The sequence below is a fragment of the Neolamprologus multifasciatus genome, chromosome 4, assembly GCF_963576455.1.
Source record: "Neolamprologus multifasciatus chromosome 4, fNeoMul1.2, whole genome shotgun sequence".
Classification (NCBI taxonomy): domain Eukaryota; kingdom Metazoa; phylum Chordata; class Actinopteri; order Cichliformes; family Cichlidae; genus Neolamprologus; species Neolamprologus multifasciatus.
In genome coordinates this window covers 1,396,544-1,414,497 of record NC_140442.1, presented here as the reverse complement: position 1 = coordinate 1,414,497, position 17,954 = coordinate 1,396,544, and the positions used below count along the sequence as shown (strand labels likewise).

At 46.1% G+C, this 17,954-nt stretch overlaps 1 protein-coding gene and 1 long non-coding RNA gene across 2 annotated transcripts; one reads left to right on the top strand and one right to left on the bottom strand.

The window, feature by feature from the left end:
* Positions 1 to 10,646: 10,646 nt before the first annotated feature.
* On the top strand, positions 10,647 to 16,082 carry amdhd2 (amidohydrolase domain containing 2). The gene is made up of 12 exons (XM_085156551.1): positions 10,647 to 11,199; positions 11,704 to 11,858; positions 12,157 to 12,293; positions 12,582 to 12,721; positions 13,121 to 13,175; positions 13,319 to 13,531; positions 14,109 to 14,197; positions 14,300 to 14,444; positions 14,610 to 14,717; positions 14,859 to 14,927; positions 15,079 to 15,180; positions 15,795 to 16,082. Exons 2-12 carry the CDS (start codon positions 11,776 to 11,778, stop codon positions 15,872 to 15,874), a joined length of 1,221 nt encoding a protein of 406 aa, XP_085012677.1. The 5' UTR covers positions 10,647 to 11,199; positions 11,704 to 11,775; the 3' UTR covers positions 15,875 to 16,082.
* Positions 15,277 to 17,935, bottom strand: LOC146519404 (uncharacterized). The gene is made up of 2 exons (XR_014873674.1): positions 17,848 to 17,935; positions 15,277 to 17,647 (listed from the first exon to the last, which is right to left on the bottom strand). It is a non-coding gene; the product is annotated as an uncharacterized LOC146519404 (long non-coding RNA).
* Positions 17,936 to 17,954: the final 19 nt, after the last annotated feature.

Sequence of the window (17,954 nt, the reverse complement as noted above, 5' to 3'; positions counted from 1 at the left end):
TTAATGCAGGATCTACAGAAAATGAAAGAGCGATGATGTAATCGCCCAGAGTGATCTGTAATCTGGTGCCGTTGATTACGAGTCTGATAAGTGACCCTGTGACTACACGGCCGTCCTGTAGCCTCAGGAGGAAGCAGGAGCGTGTGCTGAACTCGTCGGAGCGCCGTGTTTTTCCTCTAGAAGCTTCGGAGCTCTCTGCGGAGTTGTACTGGTCACAAACAGCTGTGTCATGTTGGTCCTCTGCTGCCTCATTCTTTCCTCTGAAGCCGACAAAAGGACGTCTCCCAGCCCGGCACCATGAATGAAGAGGCCCTCCCACCGTTTCCCTGCCCTTTGTCTCCTTGTTGTTACACAGAGAGTGTGTTGCTCTCTGAGGCTGTGATGGATGTCGGATTACCCCTCAGACTGTGTCTTCCTGACAAAGAACACACACACACACACACACACACACACACACACACACACACACAGTGTTCCTGGAGATCCTGCACACAATGACCTACAAATCTTTGCCCTGACCTCCACACCCTGAACTCGTCACATCCATATGGCACCAGCACAAATGTTGATTTGAATCCATCACTGAGCTCATATTTAATTTAACTGAAGCGACTCGTACCACGAAACACCAGCGAGACTGAAACCAGAGTTTTGTGAACCTGTTCAAACAGATGCTGTTTTTCAGGACGACTTACAGTTGTTGCCCGTTGCTTGAACACCATAAACCCATGCTTAGACTAAAGTAACACAACTTGAAGCTTTTGTTACCATACCTCAAACACATACATACCTCAAACAAAAGCACTGCTTTGCACCCTAGTTGCAATTGTGCAACACACATGGTCCTGCATACTACACTCTATTTCATACATAATAGAATAGAATACAATAGAATAATCCTTTAATTGTCCCACAAGGGGAAATTTGGTTGTAACAGCAGCCAAAAAGACAAATATACAAACAAACAGGACACAGAACAGAAACATACACAAGTTTTCTTACATATTTACATTAAGGACAATGGTTACTATAAACAGAGTACTGTACAGTTATTAAATTAAATAAAAATAATTACAGATAAGAGGAAAACCAGGTTGTAGTGCGAATTGGTTAATTAACTTATTGCAGTTACAGCATTGATGTAAACATCTGTGTTTGTTGGGAGCAGTTCTGATTGTACAGTCTGACGGCTGCAGGGAGGAAGGAGCTGCAGAAACGCTCCTTCATGCATCGAGGATGCAGCAGTCTGTCACTGAAGCAGCTCTGCAGTTCAGCAGCATTTACATGCATGGGGTGGGAGACTCTGTCCATCAGAGATGTTATTTTGGCCAGAGTCCTTCTGTCTCCCACCACCTGCACTGGGTCCAGGGTGCATCCCAGAACAGAGCTGGCCTAAGAGCCATAAGACACTTCGTTCACAAAATGTAATTTCAGGGCCATTTGGAAAACACATGTATCCAAAACACAAAACACATCGGGTAATTGAACCACTCAATACACACCTGAAGGCACTTACTTGCAAAACTGAACACCAATTAGCCAACTACAAAAAGCCCTCAGTTCAGCCAATTCAAGAACTTTGCAAGCATGGATGGAGGGAGAGCAAGAGGAGGAGGAGGAGGTCGAAGAGGCCATGCATGGACCCATATTTCTGATGATATAAGAGCAACTTTGGTGGACCATGTCATCAACCATGGCCTGACTATGAGGGAAGCTGGGCAGAGAGTCCACCCACATCTAAGCCGCTTCACAGTGTTTGCATGTGATGCAAGTATGTGTCATTTTGTCAACAGAGTTACATTTTGACAAAGGAATGTTAGGTTTCGACAGCAGAGTTTCAGTTTGGCACAGATGTGAACGGTCTATTTCCCAGTGTTGTGTCATGTTTACTTGTGTTTAGAGTTTTGCCACAATGAGCGAAGTTTTGCAAAATGTGTTCAAGTAACGAGCAAAACCTGTAAAATAATATCAGCTTTTCTAAACTTACACCTGACTCACTGAACATGAAGCTCAGGGGGGTCAGTAGAGCCGGTGTTCTGGGAATTTCTCCTACCCTGTAAATCGTCCTACCTGTTGTTCCTGAGCATGTGCGCGCATGCGCACAACACAAAAAGGGAAGCTAAGCGCATCCGGCTGTGATTTCACGCTACCCCGTTGTCATATTTGCAGGAGAATAGGTAAGTAGTAAGCATTAGTACTTTTTATTGACGTTGATACTTGATTTTTTAAGCCTTTGTGATTGTTTGTCAATATTAAAGTGAAGTCGCTATCTGCTTTCTGCACAACTGTCGAATTTGCAGCTTCGGTGAAGTCTGCTGTCAAGTTACTGGACAACACTTTTGAGTCCGCAGCTTCGGTGTTTTAAGGCTGTTTCGGTAATGTCGTTATTTAATAAGTTAAATTATTTGCATTGTTAACTGCACATATTGAAACTCATAAGAAAATGTTTGCTTACATTCGTAGATATGGAGAAGAAGTGGGAAGCACTTATTATACACTATATTATTATAGAAGCACGTGGGTGTCAGGTTGTGCAGCATCAGAGATGTGGACTGCTGGATGGATGGATGGATGGATGGAGTTTCTCTTATCTAACTTCCTGTCATTGTTGTCTTCGAGGGCTCCGCAGCGTTCTGCTGTCCAGGTAACATAAAGGTTGGTGACTCATTGCAGTGACAGGACAATGCTCTCTAAACACCCGAGTCAGTTACCAAACATACTCTCGGCTTACATGACATTTCACACCAGCCACGAGCATTGTTTGCTTCACTTGCAGCAGGTCGTCATCTCATGCGACGATGGTCCAAAAACTGCAAGTGTTGAGCTGCTCACAGGTTCCTGCACAAACAGCAGAAGTCTGGAGACATGGGAACAGTTTGGTTTCATGGCGTTGGCAACGCACACAGATGAGCTGGACACTGATACTGAGGGAAGATGTGCAGGCGGAAGGGTCACCTGATACCTGTGTGGAAATGTCCGGAGCCAGAGGGGAGGTGGAGGCGGGGGGACGGACTGAAAAACAAACATAAACAGAGGGGTGGCGGGAGCGGCGTTCTTGGCGGCTACAGTTTGACCTTGGCCGGGCATGCCCGGGCCTGCCTCTCAATGCTGGGAGGGAGCCTCACTAAAGCCAGCTGCAGGACTTGGACGGCCTCAATGAGAGCAGGAAATACCACCCCGCGCAAACAAGGGTGTAGCACCCTCCCTCCACCTCGCTCCGTCTTTTAATGACGCCTTTCTTTTTCCATTTCTCAGCAGTCATCGAGCTTGGCACGCTGCACAAGCACCACAGATGCTCTTCTCTCGTTCCCGCTCCTCACTCGCTGCTTTCCAATCTTTAATTTGATTTCTTTATTTCTTTGTTGGCCTCGCAGCAGAGGGGAAGCTTTCAAACGCTGCTGCTTTGCATGTCTTAGACTCTGCCCTCAATAGGTGAGCTGCCGAGGCGACAACACCCCGGTCAGGCCCGGTCCAAGCCTCGGACCCCTCGCTGCTCACACAGTCGGGGTTTACTGCACCGGTCTGAAGTGCGTCCATTCCCCCCCAGCAAACAGGCTTCTCTGGACGCATCACAGGCTGAGTTGATGAGAGTGGACGTGGGACAGAGCGAGAAGCCGGCCCTCCACGACGTTTCCCAAACAGCTCACAGTCGGATGTTTCTGGCAGCGCTCTTTAGCATCCAGCTCTTTATCCCGATGCTATCAGTCGGACCTTTTTAAAGGGAGCTGGCCGATCCTGGATTTCACACAGCAGTGAGCTTCATCACCGTCCGGTGAAACCGAAGAAAGGTTTGCAGGCCTGCAGCCTTTCAAAGATCCTTTCACACACCACATCTGATGCAGCGTCCCCGACACGTTTACACCTGATCTCGTTTTTACAATGAATCCATTCGTGTTTCTTCACGTACTCAGTTAATGAAGCCCTGGTAGCTGCACTGTTTGCTGGATGAGGCTCGTCGGCCTTTAATGAACTGAACGAGGAAACGGGCCAGTGTTGGAGTCACGATGAACAGTTTCGTCACTGCTTCACTTTTATTTAGATTCATTGATCCCCAACAGGATAAAGATGGCCGCCCCTGCCTGTGCATGGCTCTGTTGGAGGTTTCTTCCTGTTAAAACTGAGTTTTTCTGTCCTACTGTCGCCTGTGCTTGCTAACAGGGGGATTTGGCACTATAAAATAAAACTGAACTGAATCGAATTGAAGAATATGACGAGGTTAAAGAGTCTTCAGCCGTCTCTGGTAAAACGCTGACTGATGCAGATCATCGGATGAAGCTGGCCTTTCGAGACATTTTTAGAATATGTTTTTGAAGTTATGAAGAAGAAGGACCGTCACTGTTCAAAGCTCTACGAGGAGACTGGACACCTCGCTAGAATCCGACCTCCTGCTGAAAACATTTCCTCAGAGATTTTGGTCCATGGTGACATCATCACACAGCTGCTGCAGATGTGTCGTCTGCATCCATGATGAGACTCCCGTTCCATCTTAAAGGTGCTCTGTTAGACTGAGATCTGAGTGAACTCATCGTCATTCAGAAACCAGTTTGAGATGGTGACAAAGACCCTGCCTGTCACTGTGACTTGATTAACAGCCTAAATTGAGCTGAGGTCAGAAAAAGTTATGCTGACCTCACAGCAAAAACATCCAGTTTTCCTTTAACTTAGCTGTGGACTTTTTCTTCCTCCTTTCCCGGATCTTCCCAAAATGAAGCCACAAGCGACATTTCGTTCCAGGTTTGGTTTAATATGTGATCTAATAACGTCTGCGGTCCTGGAATGATTGACTCGAGGAAAGCTAAACTGACAGTTCAGCTCCTAAACAGTTTCACTGCAGGCCTCTGCCAGCCCGCAGCCAATCAGGAGGGAGCTACGGCCTCCCCTTCAAATCTGTTCAGCATGTATCTGCACGTCCGCTGCCGCCTGCCCGTTATCGTGATGTTAAAGTCGCCTTTACAGCTGGGTGAGCTGAGGAGGGGGGCGGGCTGCTGTGTTTGTGTGGGGTGATCTTTACACCCCCCGCCGGGGATCAGACAAACACTTATTAACTGAGAGGAATGCAAACAGACGCAGGACAGCAGCACGGAGGCCGGGGGGAGTAAAAGGGGAAAGGGAGAGTGAAGACTCCTCCTCCTCCCACATTTACTCCTTGTAAACCACCTGCTGATCAGGAGAAGCCTCCAGAGTTTTCCAGAGGAATGCTGTTTCAGTGAAAGACGAGACAAACAAGTATTCAGGTCTTTAACAAGTCTGACTATTCAAACTGATGCTGTTCCAACATTAAATACCCCTAAAATCTTACTCCAGGCATCCGTCAGTCTAACAACAAGACCAAGTAATCTGTTAGTGAATGAATTTACCTGAAAACAGCTGCAGAAATAAAACTGTGTATTCTTACACCTGCATAAAAGTGTGATGGTGTGTTTATTTCACACAAATCCTGAGTTAAGAAACTGATCTGGAACTCCAAACAAACCATCTGAAAAGAAAAGATCTGAAAACACTGAAATAATTTAAATAACTTGTGATTTCAGTTTGATGCAAACTTCTTAAAAAATAAGAAGAAATTCTGATTATTACAGACAAAGCAAATAAAGTAATTTAAATAAGGAACATAAAATCCTGCCTGCTTCCTCTTTTGAAGCTTTGAATCTACAGATTTGCTGACACCATGTTGGATTTTTGGAGCCAGAAATGACCAAAAATCCTTGAACTTCACTCACAAACCTGGAGCTCAGCTTTGTTTGTCTGTTGCTACAGTAACCTCACATATTATTGGTCACATGATGCCATTAATATGGCTCCAACAGCACAAACACGGTCCAGAGGTCCAGTTCAGGTGAAGCTAGCAGCTACAGCCACCTGTGTCACCATCCACCTGTCAGTCACAGAGGCCACGCCCCTGATGATGCAAACAGTTTGTGTATCCGGCTGTAAACATGTTTAGTTCTGCTGTAAAGTTTTAACATCGGAGTCTATTGCTGTGTCCCAATTCAGGGTCTGCACGCTTGAAGTACGCATTTTAAGTGTGATTACGTCACCGCCACGCGACGACGGCTGTCCCAATTCGAAGTGTACTTCAAATGCGCCGTCGATTTCCCCAAATATCAAGCGTGGTCCGGTGCACGCTTCGTGGTCCCATATATCCCACAATTCATAGCGCGGCGGTGGGTGTGGATAATTTTGCCGCAAAATACGGCAGAAGGGAGCGGCCAAGAGTGAACTGTCAAAAGTAAGTACTGAATATGACGTCACTTATTCATGTGCGAATGTTTAATAACGAAGAACATTAAAACATTGCTGTTGGCCACATGTGGCAAAGTTGTGTGACATTAGTGATGTTTGTACTTTCAGCGTTAACTTAGTTGTAAAGCCTTATATATATATATATATATATATATATATATATATATATATATATATATATATATATATATATATATATATATATATATATATATATATATATATATAAGATTATATATATATATATATATATATAAGATTATATATATATATATATATATATATATAAGATTATATATATATATATATATATATATATATATATATATATATATATATATAAGATTATATATATATATATATATAAGATTATATATATATATATATATAAGATTATATATAATCTGACAATAATATAATATTGGCCATATTATATTTACATTACCACAGTGAGATGATTTTAGTCTCATGAACAACATTAGCTAATTGTTATTTACTAACTAATCTTAAATAACTGTTCAGTGCAGAAATGAAGCCCAACAATCATGTTTTACAGTCCTGTGGTTTCAGCCTCAGATACTCAACTAATCAAAGTGATGTCATGACACAAATGATTGACCAACAAAACAAATTTCTCCTTCATTTCTGTCAAACAAAGCTGTATGTAACGTTTCTCGCGGTTAGTATCATGGTTGCTAGGCAACCTGAACAGCGCGACGAAGCATAGACCGTCCCATTTCACAAGCCTCTCACTTCCGCACTTCTCGTACTTATAGTACGCACCGTACGTAGTACGTGTAGTGTGCGTACTTCAAGCGTGCATACCCTGAAATGGGACACTGCTTATGGGGACTGACTCACTGCTGCCTCTGCTGGACATCAGAGGAACTGCAGGCTCATTTTTAAGCCTCTGAGGTTGCTGGCTCTGATCGTCCTGTAATAATCATCATAATATTACAGTTTAAAGCAACCGTTTGTAGCACAGTGAGACGCAGAGATCATTGAAAGCAGCGCTGAATCGTCCGCTCAGTCCGAATCCAGTTAGGATCCATTAGCAAACAAAGATACGACACCTGACGTCACGAGCGCCGCCCGGCCTCTCGCGCAGTCAGATCCTCCGGCACTGACCTGTTAAAGTTGTGGTCATTAGTTCTCATCCAGCAGCCACCCTGATCCACGACGTCCAGCTGTTTACGAAGCTCTGGACGAGCCGGTCAGGATTTCACATTTTCAAAGTTCAATGATGTGAAGATGAGTTTTTATCAGCCACAGATAAATAAACACGTTGGAGTTAGTCTTGATTTTTCACACAGATTCCTCATTAAATGTGACAGATGTTCAACATCCTCTCAGACTTTTGGACCTTTAGTTTTTATTGTGTTTGTGTTGCTGTGAATCACGTCAGAGGAGGACGGCGCAAAGAAACGTCACGGTGACGTTTTACTGCTTACGAATAATCTCACGTTCATCTTTATGTAGTTTTAGTCATGATTGAATCAACTAACTGTGTTTACATTATTCTAAACTTCTCTGTGGATATAAAAGAAATATGAGGAGAAGAAGAAAGTATTTAAAACTGATTTGTGTTGTAGCCTGAGCTGTGTTTGCACTCCCACTCATCTCTTAGTTCCCATCTTCGTCCTTTGTTCTGCTCCTTTGCTCCACGTGAGCAGCGCCGCCGACCTTTCGCCGTGACCTTGCTTGGCACTCTTTCCGCCCCTCTGTGTTTTAGTCACTCGGCGTCCTCGGGGCGTGTTTTGCAAGTCAACAATTCACATAAAGCAGAACACAAATGGCCGATTTTCTTCAGTTCCTTAAAAACCGGAGGATTAAGGAATCAGGGACGCTGAAAGGCCTCGGACTCGGGAGTTAAGCGGCTGTGAATGAGATGTGGCGACTCCCAAACAAAGCTACTGTGTCACTCAGACGGGAACGCTGACGTCACGGCTCACAAAAGACGGAGGCTGTAAAACACAGGACGCTTCCACCTTCTTCTTCTGGGCTTTTTTTTCTCTGTTTGACACAATCAAATATCCACGAGCGCTGCTGCCAAGTCCTCTGTCCGAGCAAACAGAGCCCACAGCACGGCTACATTTTGATCCATATCGGTGGTAAAATATAGGCTCTCTGTCTCCTCGTGGGTGGCCCGGTTTGGCCAGAGGACACAGGCCTGCAGATTCTCGTAGTGGTCTCCATGGGGATGAGCAGGACGTGGGGAGGTATCTGGCTTACTGGAAACGTGGTTTATTGTTGACTTTCAGGAATGAGGAGGGGGCCGCTGCTCTGATGGGGGGGTGGCACATCCCGGTGGAGTGAGCGCTCACACAGTCAGGCCTCACTTACGACTCTGGACGGGGTTCTGTGGACAGATGTGGCCCAAACACCAGCACACACCAAACATCTGCAAAGTGGACGTGACGCTGAGCCACATGCAGACTGTATATAAAAGATGGACGCACTGCAGGTTCTGCTCTCAGGTGTTTGCTTTGTCAGCTGCTCGCTGCATGTTTGTATTTTCAGTGTCACGCTGAGCTCATCCGTCAGGCATTGTTGCAAAACCGTCCCTCTGGTTTCAGTCCATGAATGAAACGAAGGATCTAACAGGTTAAAACCTGCAGAATTTCAGTTTTATCTTTGAGTAAAACAGAAAAAGGATCCAGAGAAAGCAGACGAGTCAAATCTGTCATTTTCACCGTCATCTTTCCACTTCCTGACTGAGCAGGTTTTCCATGTATGGATTCTTCTTTTCCTCCACGATGCTGCGGGAACATCCCAGTATGACACCGCTGGGATTCATTGAGCTCGGACTGCAAAGGAGTGGGTCAGAGAGCGTGGATCGGTCACGACAACGTTCAGCCTTTCACCTTGTGAGAATCTCTGGGATGACATGATGTCATGGTTAACGTGTCTGGAGTGTGTATGAGTGGGTGTGAAAGGTGTCACAGTGTGAGCGCGCTCAGAAACATCCTGACAGTCCTTCTGAGTTAAAGGCAATAAAAATGTACAACATAAGAGACGCTTTTAAATATTTTACTTTTGGTTGTGACACAGTGACGTCAGAGGAAGCACAGCTCACAGAGCCGATGCTGAGGAGGAGCTACACGCTGTGTCCCAGCGCCCTCTGCTGGGCATGTTAGGAAGTGACGTAAAGCTACACCACAGTGGTTGGACTCATCTCAAGGGGGGATGAGTCGGACTACAGAGATGAGGTTAACAGATTGACTGAGTGGTGTTCAGTTAACAACCTCCAACTGAACACCACGAAAACTAAGGAACTTATTTTGGACTTCAGGAAGGGCAGAGCAGACCCGGCCCCACTCTACATTCACGGGAATGTGTGGAGAGGGTACACTCCATGAGGTTTCTGGGCGTGCAGATCTCTGATGATCTCTCCTGGACTGCAAACACCACGGCGGTGGTAAAAAAGGCCCAGCAGCGTCTCCATTTTTTGAGAGTGCTCAGGAGGAACAACCTGGAGGAGAGGCTGCTGGTGACGTTCTATAGAGCCACCATAGAGAGCATCCTAACGTACGGCATAACAACGTGGTATGCAGGGTGCTCAGCTGCAGACAGGAAAGGACTGCAGAGGGTCATCAACACAGCCCAGAAGATCACTGGCTGCTCTCTGCCCAGCCTGGAGGCCATTGCAAACTCCCGATACCTCAGCAGAGCTGGCAATATCATTAAGGACTACTCTCACCCCAGTAATCAACTGTTTGAACTGTTACCGTCAGGCCGACGGTACAGGTCACATAAAACCAGGACAAACAGATTCAGGGATAGCTTCTTTCCCAGAGCTATCACCGTAGTAAATAAGCACAAAACAATTAAACCTGCTTAACTATACTTGCCATTGTCACTATATTAGGCTGCTATCCTGTATATATCGTACTTATTATTGTCTGAGTACTTCGGTTGTTTTATTGTACTTTTTATATTTTACATTTATATTTATTTTGCACCAAGGGAGTGGCACTCCAATTTCGTTGTACTTTGTACAATGACAATAAAAGCTATTCTATTCTATTCTATTCTATTCTATTTCTTTTGTAACCTGCAGTCAGCGGGAGTTATGAGGGGCTTGTATTCAAATAAAGACACGATCTTTATAACTCGGTGTTCTCAGTATAATCGATCCACTGCTTAAAGAGTTGTGACTGTAAAAATACATTTATACCGGCTGAGTTTCTGCTGCCCTCTTTGGCCACATCTGTGAAAACTGATTTTTAACGTCACTGAATTATTTTCTCAATAAATTCAATTTTATTCGATTTTGTATTTTATTTTATGAAGAAGCCACGCTGTAAAAACTGCGTACGGAATCCAGCCCGAAAGTTGTTCCTGCATCAAAATGACGTGAATTCATTTACAGCAGAGACCATCTGGTTTACGACACTTAAACCGAGCCGGCCATGTGTACCTAATAAAGTGTCCGAAGACCGTGAACAGTAAATATTTTGCAGCCGTTTTTTCCTGCAGTCATTGAAGGAAACATGGCTCCTTTGTTCCTGTGAAACGTCTGAGAATAAACGCGCTTTGTCACCTTTAACATTTACAGAAACTTTAAACCAACTGAAGCTTTTCGTGACGTGAAACTTGTTTTTCTGTGCTGATCGTGGAAAACTTCGGCGTGTGTCAGCAAACCGCAGCTGCTCTCGTCCTGTTTTGATCAGCTGACCTGCCTCGGTCACATGACTCGGTCCTCTTCCTCTGCTCGGCTCCTCTGAGCACGAGCGCGATCACACACCTGAGAGCGCCGCTGGATCACAGCTGCAGGGCAGGTGGAGGCACCGCGGGTGGAGCAGCCGCAGAACTCCGCGTGGAAAACGCAGTTTTAGGTTTCGGCTCTGCGGCGGCTGGAAGAGATCAGCCTGCGTTCAAACAAGAGTCCCACTCAGGGTTTGACGGAGGCCGAGACGGAGGCGCGTTTCTGGGTTTTCCCCACTTTGTGTGTCGGTAGGTAAAGAGGAGAAAAGTGAGGACGAGTTAAATTTTAAATACATTTAAAAGCAGAGTCGGGGTAGAGTCATGGAGCTGACTACAGACAGGCAGATAAGAAAGTTTGTCTTATCTCAGGATGTTTCACAGAGACCATAAACAGGATCAGAGGTCAAAGTCAGCGGCTGCACCCACAGCAAAGATCAGAGCCTCATTAAACCCTGCAGCTCCGCCTCACCTGCATGTTACAAACTTCTGCTGTGGTTTTCCATCACAAGCTTGAAGCACGTCCTGCTCCTAAGTCCTGTCATGCTGGACTCGGCTAGAGCAGCTTTGCATGATTCACAGTTCATAATAATCCTCCTTTAGCTGGTTACTGTAAAGTTTGCTTCTCCACCTGAGATGCCTGTGTCAGGGGAAACTGATAAACAAGTGTGCTCGCACTGTAAGAAGCTGTGGTCGTGTTTAACATGAACATCGAAAGATTTGTGACAGTTTGATTTGTTCTGCTGTGTGTCCCAGTCGTCTGCAGCTGAGCGGGCGGTGTTTGCGGCGTCCGCGCTCACCTGCTGAGAGGACACAAAAACCAAAAGCATGCCGTCCAACAAATCGGTGTCAGACGCTCCCATCACTCAGTTCATCAACTGCAGGATCCTGAGGGACAACGAGCTGCAGAGGTACGACACACACACACACAACAACACTGCAAAAAGAGCCGGTTTGAGCCAGAAACCTGCCAGCTTCACACCAACTATCCTGCTGAGACGAGCGCTCAGAGCTCCTGACAGGAGGACACTCGGAGCGCCGGGTCGAGGCGCCGCTCTGGGAGTGTTTTGGGTTTTGAGCCTTTGCAGCTCAGATAGATTCAAACTTGTGTGTCCAGTTTTGATTTGTAAAGTCATTAATGATGTGTGTGTGTGTGTGTGTGTGTGTGTGTGTGTGTGTGTGTGTGTGTGTGTGTGTGTGTGTGTGCAGAGAGGACCTGTGGGTGCGTGAGGGGAGGATTTTAGACCCAGAGAAGCTGTTCTTCGATGAGCAGGGATACGCTGACAAACGTGTGGACTGTGAGGGCAGCATCATCGCGCCGGGCTTTATAGACGTCCAGATCAACGGTACACACACACCTACACACACACAGACACACACCCACAGACACACACCCACAGACACACACACCCACACACACACAGACACACACACACCTTTGCATGTGTTTCAGAAGCTGCGGATTCAAACTCTTCTTAATGTTCATCATCGTCTCTGGAGTTGAAGGTGGTGTCAGCGGCGTCTGAGCTGACGCTGCAGTTTTTCAGTGTCAGAGTCACAGAGAGCGTTGCTGCTGCTGAGGGGGCGGGGCTAGTTTATCCCGAGGGGAGTAACGGCTCGTCTTCCTGCTGCAGGAGGTTACGGCATCGACTTCTCGCAGGCGTCTGAGGACGTCAGCGATGGCGTTTCGTTTGTGGCCAAAAAGATCCTCGAGCACGGCGTGACGTCCTTCTGCCCGACTCTGGTCACCTCCCCTCCCCAAGTTTACCACAAGGTCACTGTTTCCTTTTTATCAGTTCAAGTTTAGACGCGCTCGCGTGTTCAGGGGCTCCTAGTCTCTCCTTCAAAGTCATCTTCTGGAGCATCTCTGGACAGCTTCTTCCAGCTTCTGCTTTCAGTTCTGCTGCACCGCCTCCACCCGCCATCTACAACCAAACCTGGAAACAACCAGGATGGAGCAGGGCGGAGCACTGAGAGGTAAACTAGAACTGGAGATGGTTGGAGGCAGCAGCGCTGGAAGGTTCAGAGGTGCATCTGAAGGTGATGAAGTGAAGGCAGGTGTGAGTTTGCGTCTCCCTGAACACGCTGTGCGTTTACATGTCAGGGCGCTGACGATCGGTGACGTGAAGCTTCTACGTGTAAAATCACAGCATCATCAAAATGTGTGTTGCAGGTTCTGCCTCAGGTCAAAGTTCACGATGGAGGACCACATGGAGCTGGAGTTCTCGGTGAGGTTTTGCTGTTGGTGAATGTTTGTTGTATTTGTTTATCCTCATTGATCAGAAGCTGCAGACGTGTTTGCTGGTAAACGATCACGCTGCTGCGGTACACGAGCGCGACCGTTTCACTTCCTGTAAACTTCCGCGTGCAGGTTTTCACCTGGAGGGTCCGTTCATCAGTGCCGAGAAGAAAGGAGCCCACCCGGAGAAGTACCTCCGCACCTTCAAGCCCGGAGGCCTCGAGCACCTGATGGAGGTCTACGGCAGCCTGGACGACGTTGCCATAGTGACGCTTGCGCCTGAGCTGCCCGGCAGCCAATCGGTGGTGAGGGAGCTGAGTCAGAGGGGCGTCACTGTGTCCTTAGGTGAGCATCGTGTAGTCACGGCAACGATCATACAGCAAAGTTTAATGATGATGTAAATAATAAAACACTAAAGTTTCATTTTCAGTTTTATTTACATCATTTTTCTCTGTTTTTGTAATATTTGACATTTTATTTCTTAATTTGTCTTTTTTGCATCTTTGTATTTTTTAAAATATGATTTTATTTATTTTAGATTATTTTTATTTTCATTGAACATTTATTTTTCTTTTTTTTTAAATAAAAAAAATCACATTTTTAATTTATTATTTTATTTATTTTCATTTTTATTGTTTGCATTATTTATTTTAAATGTGCTTTTATTTTGTAGATTCTTTTTAAAGATAACTTTCTAAAAATGTTATTATCCTTTTTTCATTTACATATTATTATTCAAACCTTATTTACTTCTTCACTTTTCTCGTGTGCTTTTATTTTTTATTTTAATGATTGATTTCATTTTTATTTCCTGTTTCTGTTAAATCGTGTTGCGGGTCAGTGTGCGCCGTGTTAGCGTGGGCGTCTGTAGAGCACCTGGAGCTGCTGATGTGAACAAAGTTTGCTCGACTGGTTCTTGCAGGTCACTCGGCGGCCGACCTGTCGCAGGCCGAGGAGGCGGTGCAGCACGGCGCGTCCTTCATCACTCACCTGTTCAACGCCATGCTGCCTGTGAGTCCCGGCCGCTGCTCGTCTCTGAGACTCTGAGTCAGTTCCTGTTCAGCTGGTCGCTTTTACGCTCTCAGTAATCCTTCTGTGTCTGCTGTGGTCCAGTTCCACCATCGTGACCCGGGTATAGTGGGTCTGCTGACCAGCGACAGGATCCCCGCAGGCAGGGCGGTTTATTACGGCATGATAGCTGATGGCATCCACACCAACCCTGCAGCCCTGCGCATCGCCCACAGAGCTCACCCCTCAGGTCTGCCCCAGGTTTCTATTTCACATCAGCAGCCAAATATCCTCCTAAATGTATCAGAATGTTCTTCTTGTGGTAAAAGTCTGCAAGCGTGGTTAAACGTGCGGCATCACCTGGCAGTAGATGGGTTTTGGACTTTCCCGTGTCTTGTGTGCTTCATACTTTCAGGTCTGGTGCTGGTGACGGACGCCATCACCGCGATGGGTCTTCCTCCCGGCCGTCACACTCTTGGCCAGCAGGTCATCGAGATCCAGGGTCTCCACGCCTACGTGGCAGGTCTGACGTTCCTCAGACGTTATTATCTAACAGGCCGTGGTTTCCTGAGCGATGCTGCAGGAAGGAGCAAACGCAGTAAAATAAATCGTTCTCGCGACGGTTTCATGTGTAAAACTCTAACTTCACTCTTTATGTGTTCAGGCACCAAGACGTTGAGTGGCAGCATCGCCACGATGGACATGTGTGTGCGCCACTTCAAGCAGGCCTCAGGTTTGTGTTACTTTAATGACTAAAACCAGGAAGTAGAATCATAAGGAGCAGTGACGCGCTGCCTCATGTAAACTCCAGCGGGTGAGACCTGGTTGCTGTGGCGATGCAGGTCAGATCATCATTGCTCTTCACTTCCTGCTCTGTCCTCCAGGCTGCAGTGTGCAGGAGGCTCTGGAAGCTGCCTCCCTGCATCCGGCTCAGCTTCTGGGAATCAGCCCCAAAAAGGGAAAGCTGGACTTCGGCTCCGACGCAGGTCAGAGCCGACTGCATCTTTACTTCTGCATCCCTCCTGTTAGAGCTGCTGTAGTTCCTCCTTTGTGTCCTCAGCGTTTTCTTGGATGTTAATTTGGGCTGTTAACAGTTGACCAAAGCCTGCAGTTCCTCTAGTGTCCAGCAGGGGGCCAGTTTCCATAGACTCCCATGTTAAACTCGCTCTGTTTCAGATTTACAATAAAAGTTTTAATGAGAGTAAATAAAATAACCACATGAATGTTGAGTGAATATTTAGCCTCCGTCTTGCACATTGTCAGTTGTGCAGCGCTTCAAAGGTCAACGGCGTTGGATTAAAGTTTAACGACTGTAGCCATGAGGTTCTCTGGGATGGCGCCGCCGCGCTCTGACCTTTCCTGGAGTTCATGTGCTCTCCTCTAAGCGAGGCTGGCGGCTCGATTCAGGCTGAGTTTGTGAGACTTACAGTTTAACTGATCCTTCAAAGCGTCGACGCTCGTCCAGATGTTCAGGAGGAAACCGTCTCCGACTGACAGAACTCCATCTTTCCACCGTCGTTGTAACAACATCACCTTCTGATTCGTTTCTCTCAGCAGCGCTGCCTCCTGTCTGTCTTACACTCTGCACTTTTCTTTATAGACCTCGTTCTGCTCGATGACGGCCTCAACGTCAAAGCCACTTATATTTCTGGAGAGGAGGTTTGGAGAAAAGGACAGTAGGAGATGAAGAAGGAAACTGGACCGCCTGTGCCTTTGTACGTGATCGACGTGTCGGGGTTTTAATGGACTGCCGGCGTGCACCAGGCGCTGCCGCAAAACTGGACCAGAGTGAAAGATTTCTGCATTATTAGTTTATTAAATGTCAGATGATGTGAAAATGTTTTCCTGCTTTTCAAACTACCAAAGATTTCTGTTCATTACCCTGAAAGTCAGCGTGCTCATTGATCGTGTTGCTGAAAGTCTGATGTTAAAGCAGCTGTATGACCTCTGCAGGGTCAGGGGTCACGGTGGACGTCACTGCACACCCTCAGGTTCTGTAAGCGTCTCTTTTTCTTTGTTGCAAATTTTACTGACACCATGAACAGAGTGTGGACAGACTGCTGCTGGTGTGGCAGCAGATTGTCTCACAGTGACAAGGTCTGGTGGGCTCTGGTTTGAACGTTTTCAGCTTTTAAAAGAGGAAATAGTCACATCGTGGACTCATAACTGTCCGCGTGAGACCGACCTGGTGACGAGCTGTTCAGGAACTCCAAAGTAAGGGTGGGAAACTCCTGCCCACGAAACTTTTTCATGAATCGCTCTCACTGGTGAAATGCTGCCCCCTGGTGGTGAAGGTTATAGTTAAAGGATAGTGAGAACCTCTTTACCCCTCAGGTGTCGACGAGGGTAACCCTCGTTTCTCTTTCCTGATTTGAACAGAAAGAGAAAAACCTGGAAATGAATCTGATGGTCGTCAAATCTGAGACAGGCTGTGCTCGCTTTAACCACAACCTTTGTGACATCACACAGATCCGAGAGTACAAAAACTGCAACAAGCTGAGTGTTTACAGCAGGGTGAGCCTGAGCTCACTCAGATTATTCGCACACTCAGAGCTCACAATTAGAAACACCGGACATTTAATCTGAAAATCCAGCACAGGAACAGGAGGGACGGGGAAAGGAGAACAGTCAGTTTAATAATGACACATGTAGGCTCAAACAGACACGATGTCCTTTGCAGTAACAGTACCTGTGTGTGTGTGTGTGTGTGTGTGTGTGTGTGTGTGTGTACACTCTCAGACACTCTTTATAAAGTAAAAGTCCTGCTTTCATTTAGTGAAAGTAAAAAAATTGTAAAAATACTGAAAGACACTAAACAGCACAGATGAATACAAACAGTGATGACAGACTAATCTTCCATCTTGTAGTTTTTTAAAATTCTAATATTGGTGAAAATTTTCAGGGGAAAGGTTTAAAGCAAAGTCTCAATAAACGTAATTTTTCCTTTGATTCCAGTTTTATTTTTGTTTAAATGTTTTTTAGTTTGGATGATCACAGTGTGACGTGATTTACCTGAAGCACCAATGATCCAGCAGGATCAGGTGATCAGGGACCGAAACATAACATTTTACTGATTTTGCGCGTGAGTGGTAAAACTTCTCAACGCGTGTAAAAACCTCTGTGTCCTGAAGTTACGTTTCCACGCTATGATTCAAATTTAGCGCCGAGTTGCACAGGAAGCATCAGTGATTCATAAAAAGTAAACTTTGATTGTCAGTGTTTCCGTGCCGGTGGGAGCTGACGAGGCTGATCACATTTCAGCGAGATTTACGGCGGAGTCTGGTGCGCGAGAGCGGGACCGGTTCATCCTCCAGGACAGCACTGCGGGAGGAGACGGTCATCTTCCCGGAGAAGAGGCGCCATGCCCCGGCTGGCAAGAGGCGCCATGCCCCGGCTGGCTCGGTCGGTGTCCTGTCCTGCAAACGTCCCTGCAGAATACGAACGTCCACGAGCCTGAGCGAAATAAAGAGGAAATTGCTTTCAAAATAAAAGCTCAGACAATTTTTTTTTTGAACAACAAATATACATAGAAATGTAGTAATAGAAAGGGTATGAAAAATGTCACAGCTTGCAGTTTCTTTTAAAAGTCATGTATACAAATACAAGTACGTAAACTGAGAGTTATAACCAAGCAGAAACGTGAAGCACCAAACCTGCAGTTTCTCTGACGTCCACTAGAGGCTCCAGCATTGAGTCAGTCCCCATAGACTCCAGTGTTAAAACTTTACAGCAGAACTGCACGTTTACAGTCTGATATACA

Coding starts and splice junctions, on each gene's coding strand:
- amdhd2 (XM_085156551.1), top strand. CDS start 11,776: ATGCCGTCCAACAAATCGGTGTCAGACGCTCCCATCACTCAGTTCATC. Junction 12,722..13,120: donor CTCCCCAAGTTTACCACAAG/GTCACTGTTTCC, acceptor TGTGTGTTGCAG/GTTCTGCCTCAGGTCAAAGT. Junction 14,928..15,078: donor CCACTTCAAGCAGGCCTCAG/GTTTGTGTTACT, acceptor TCTGTCCTCCAG/GCTGCAGTGTGCAGGAGGCT.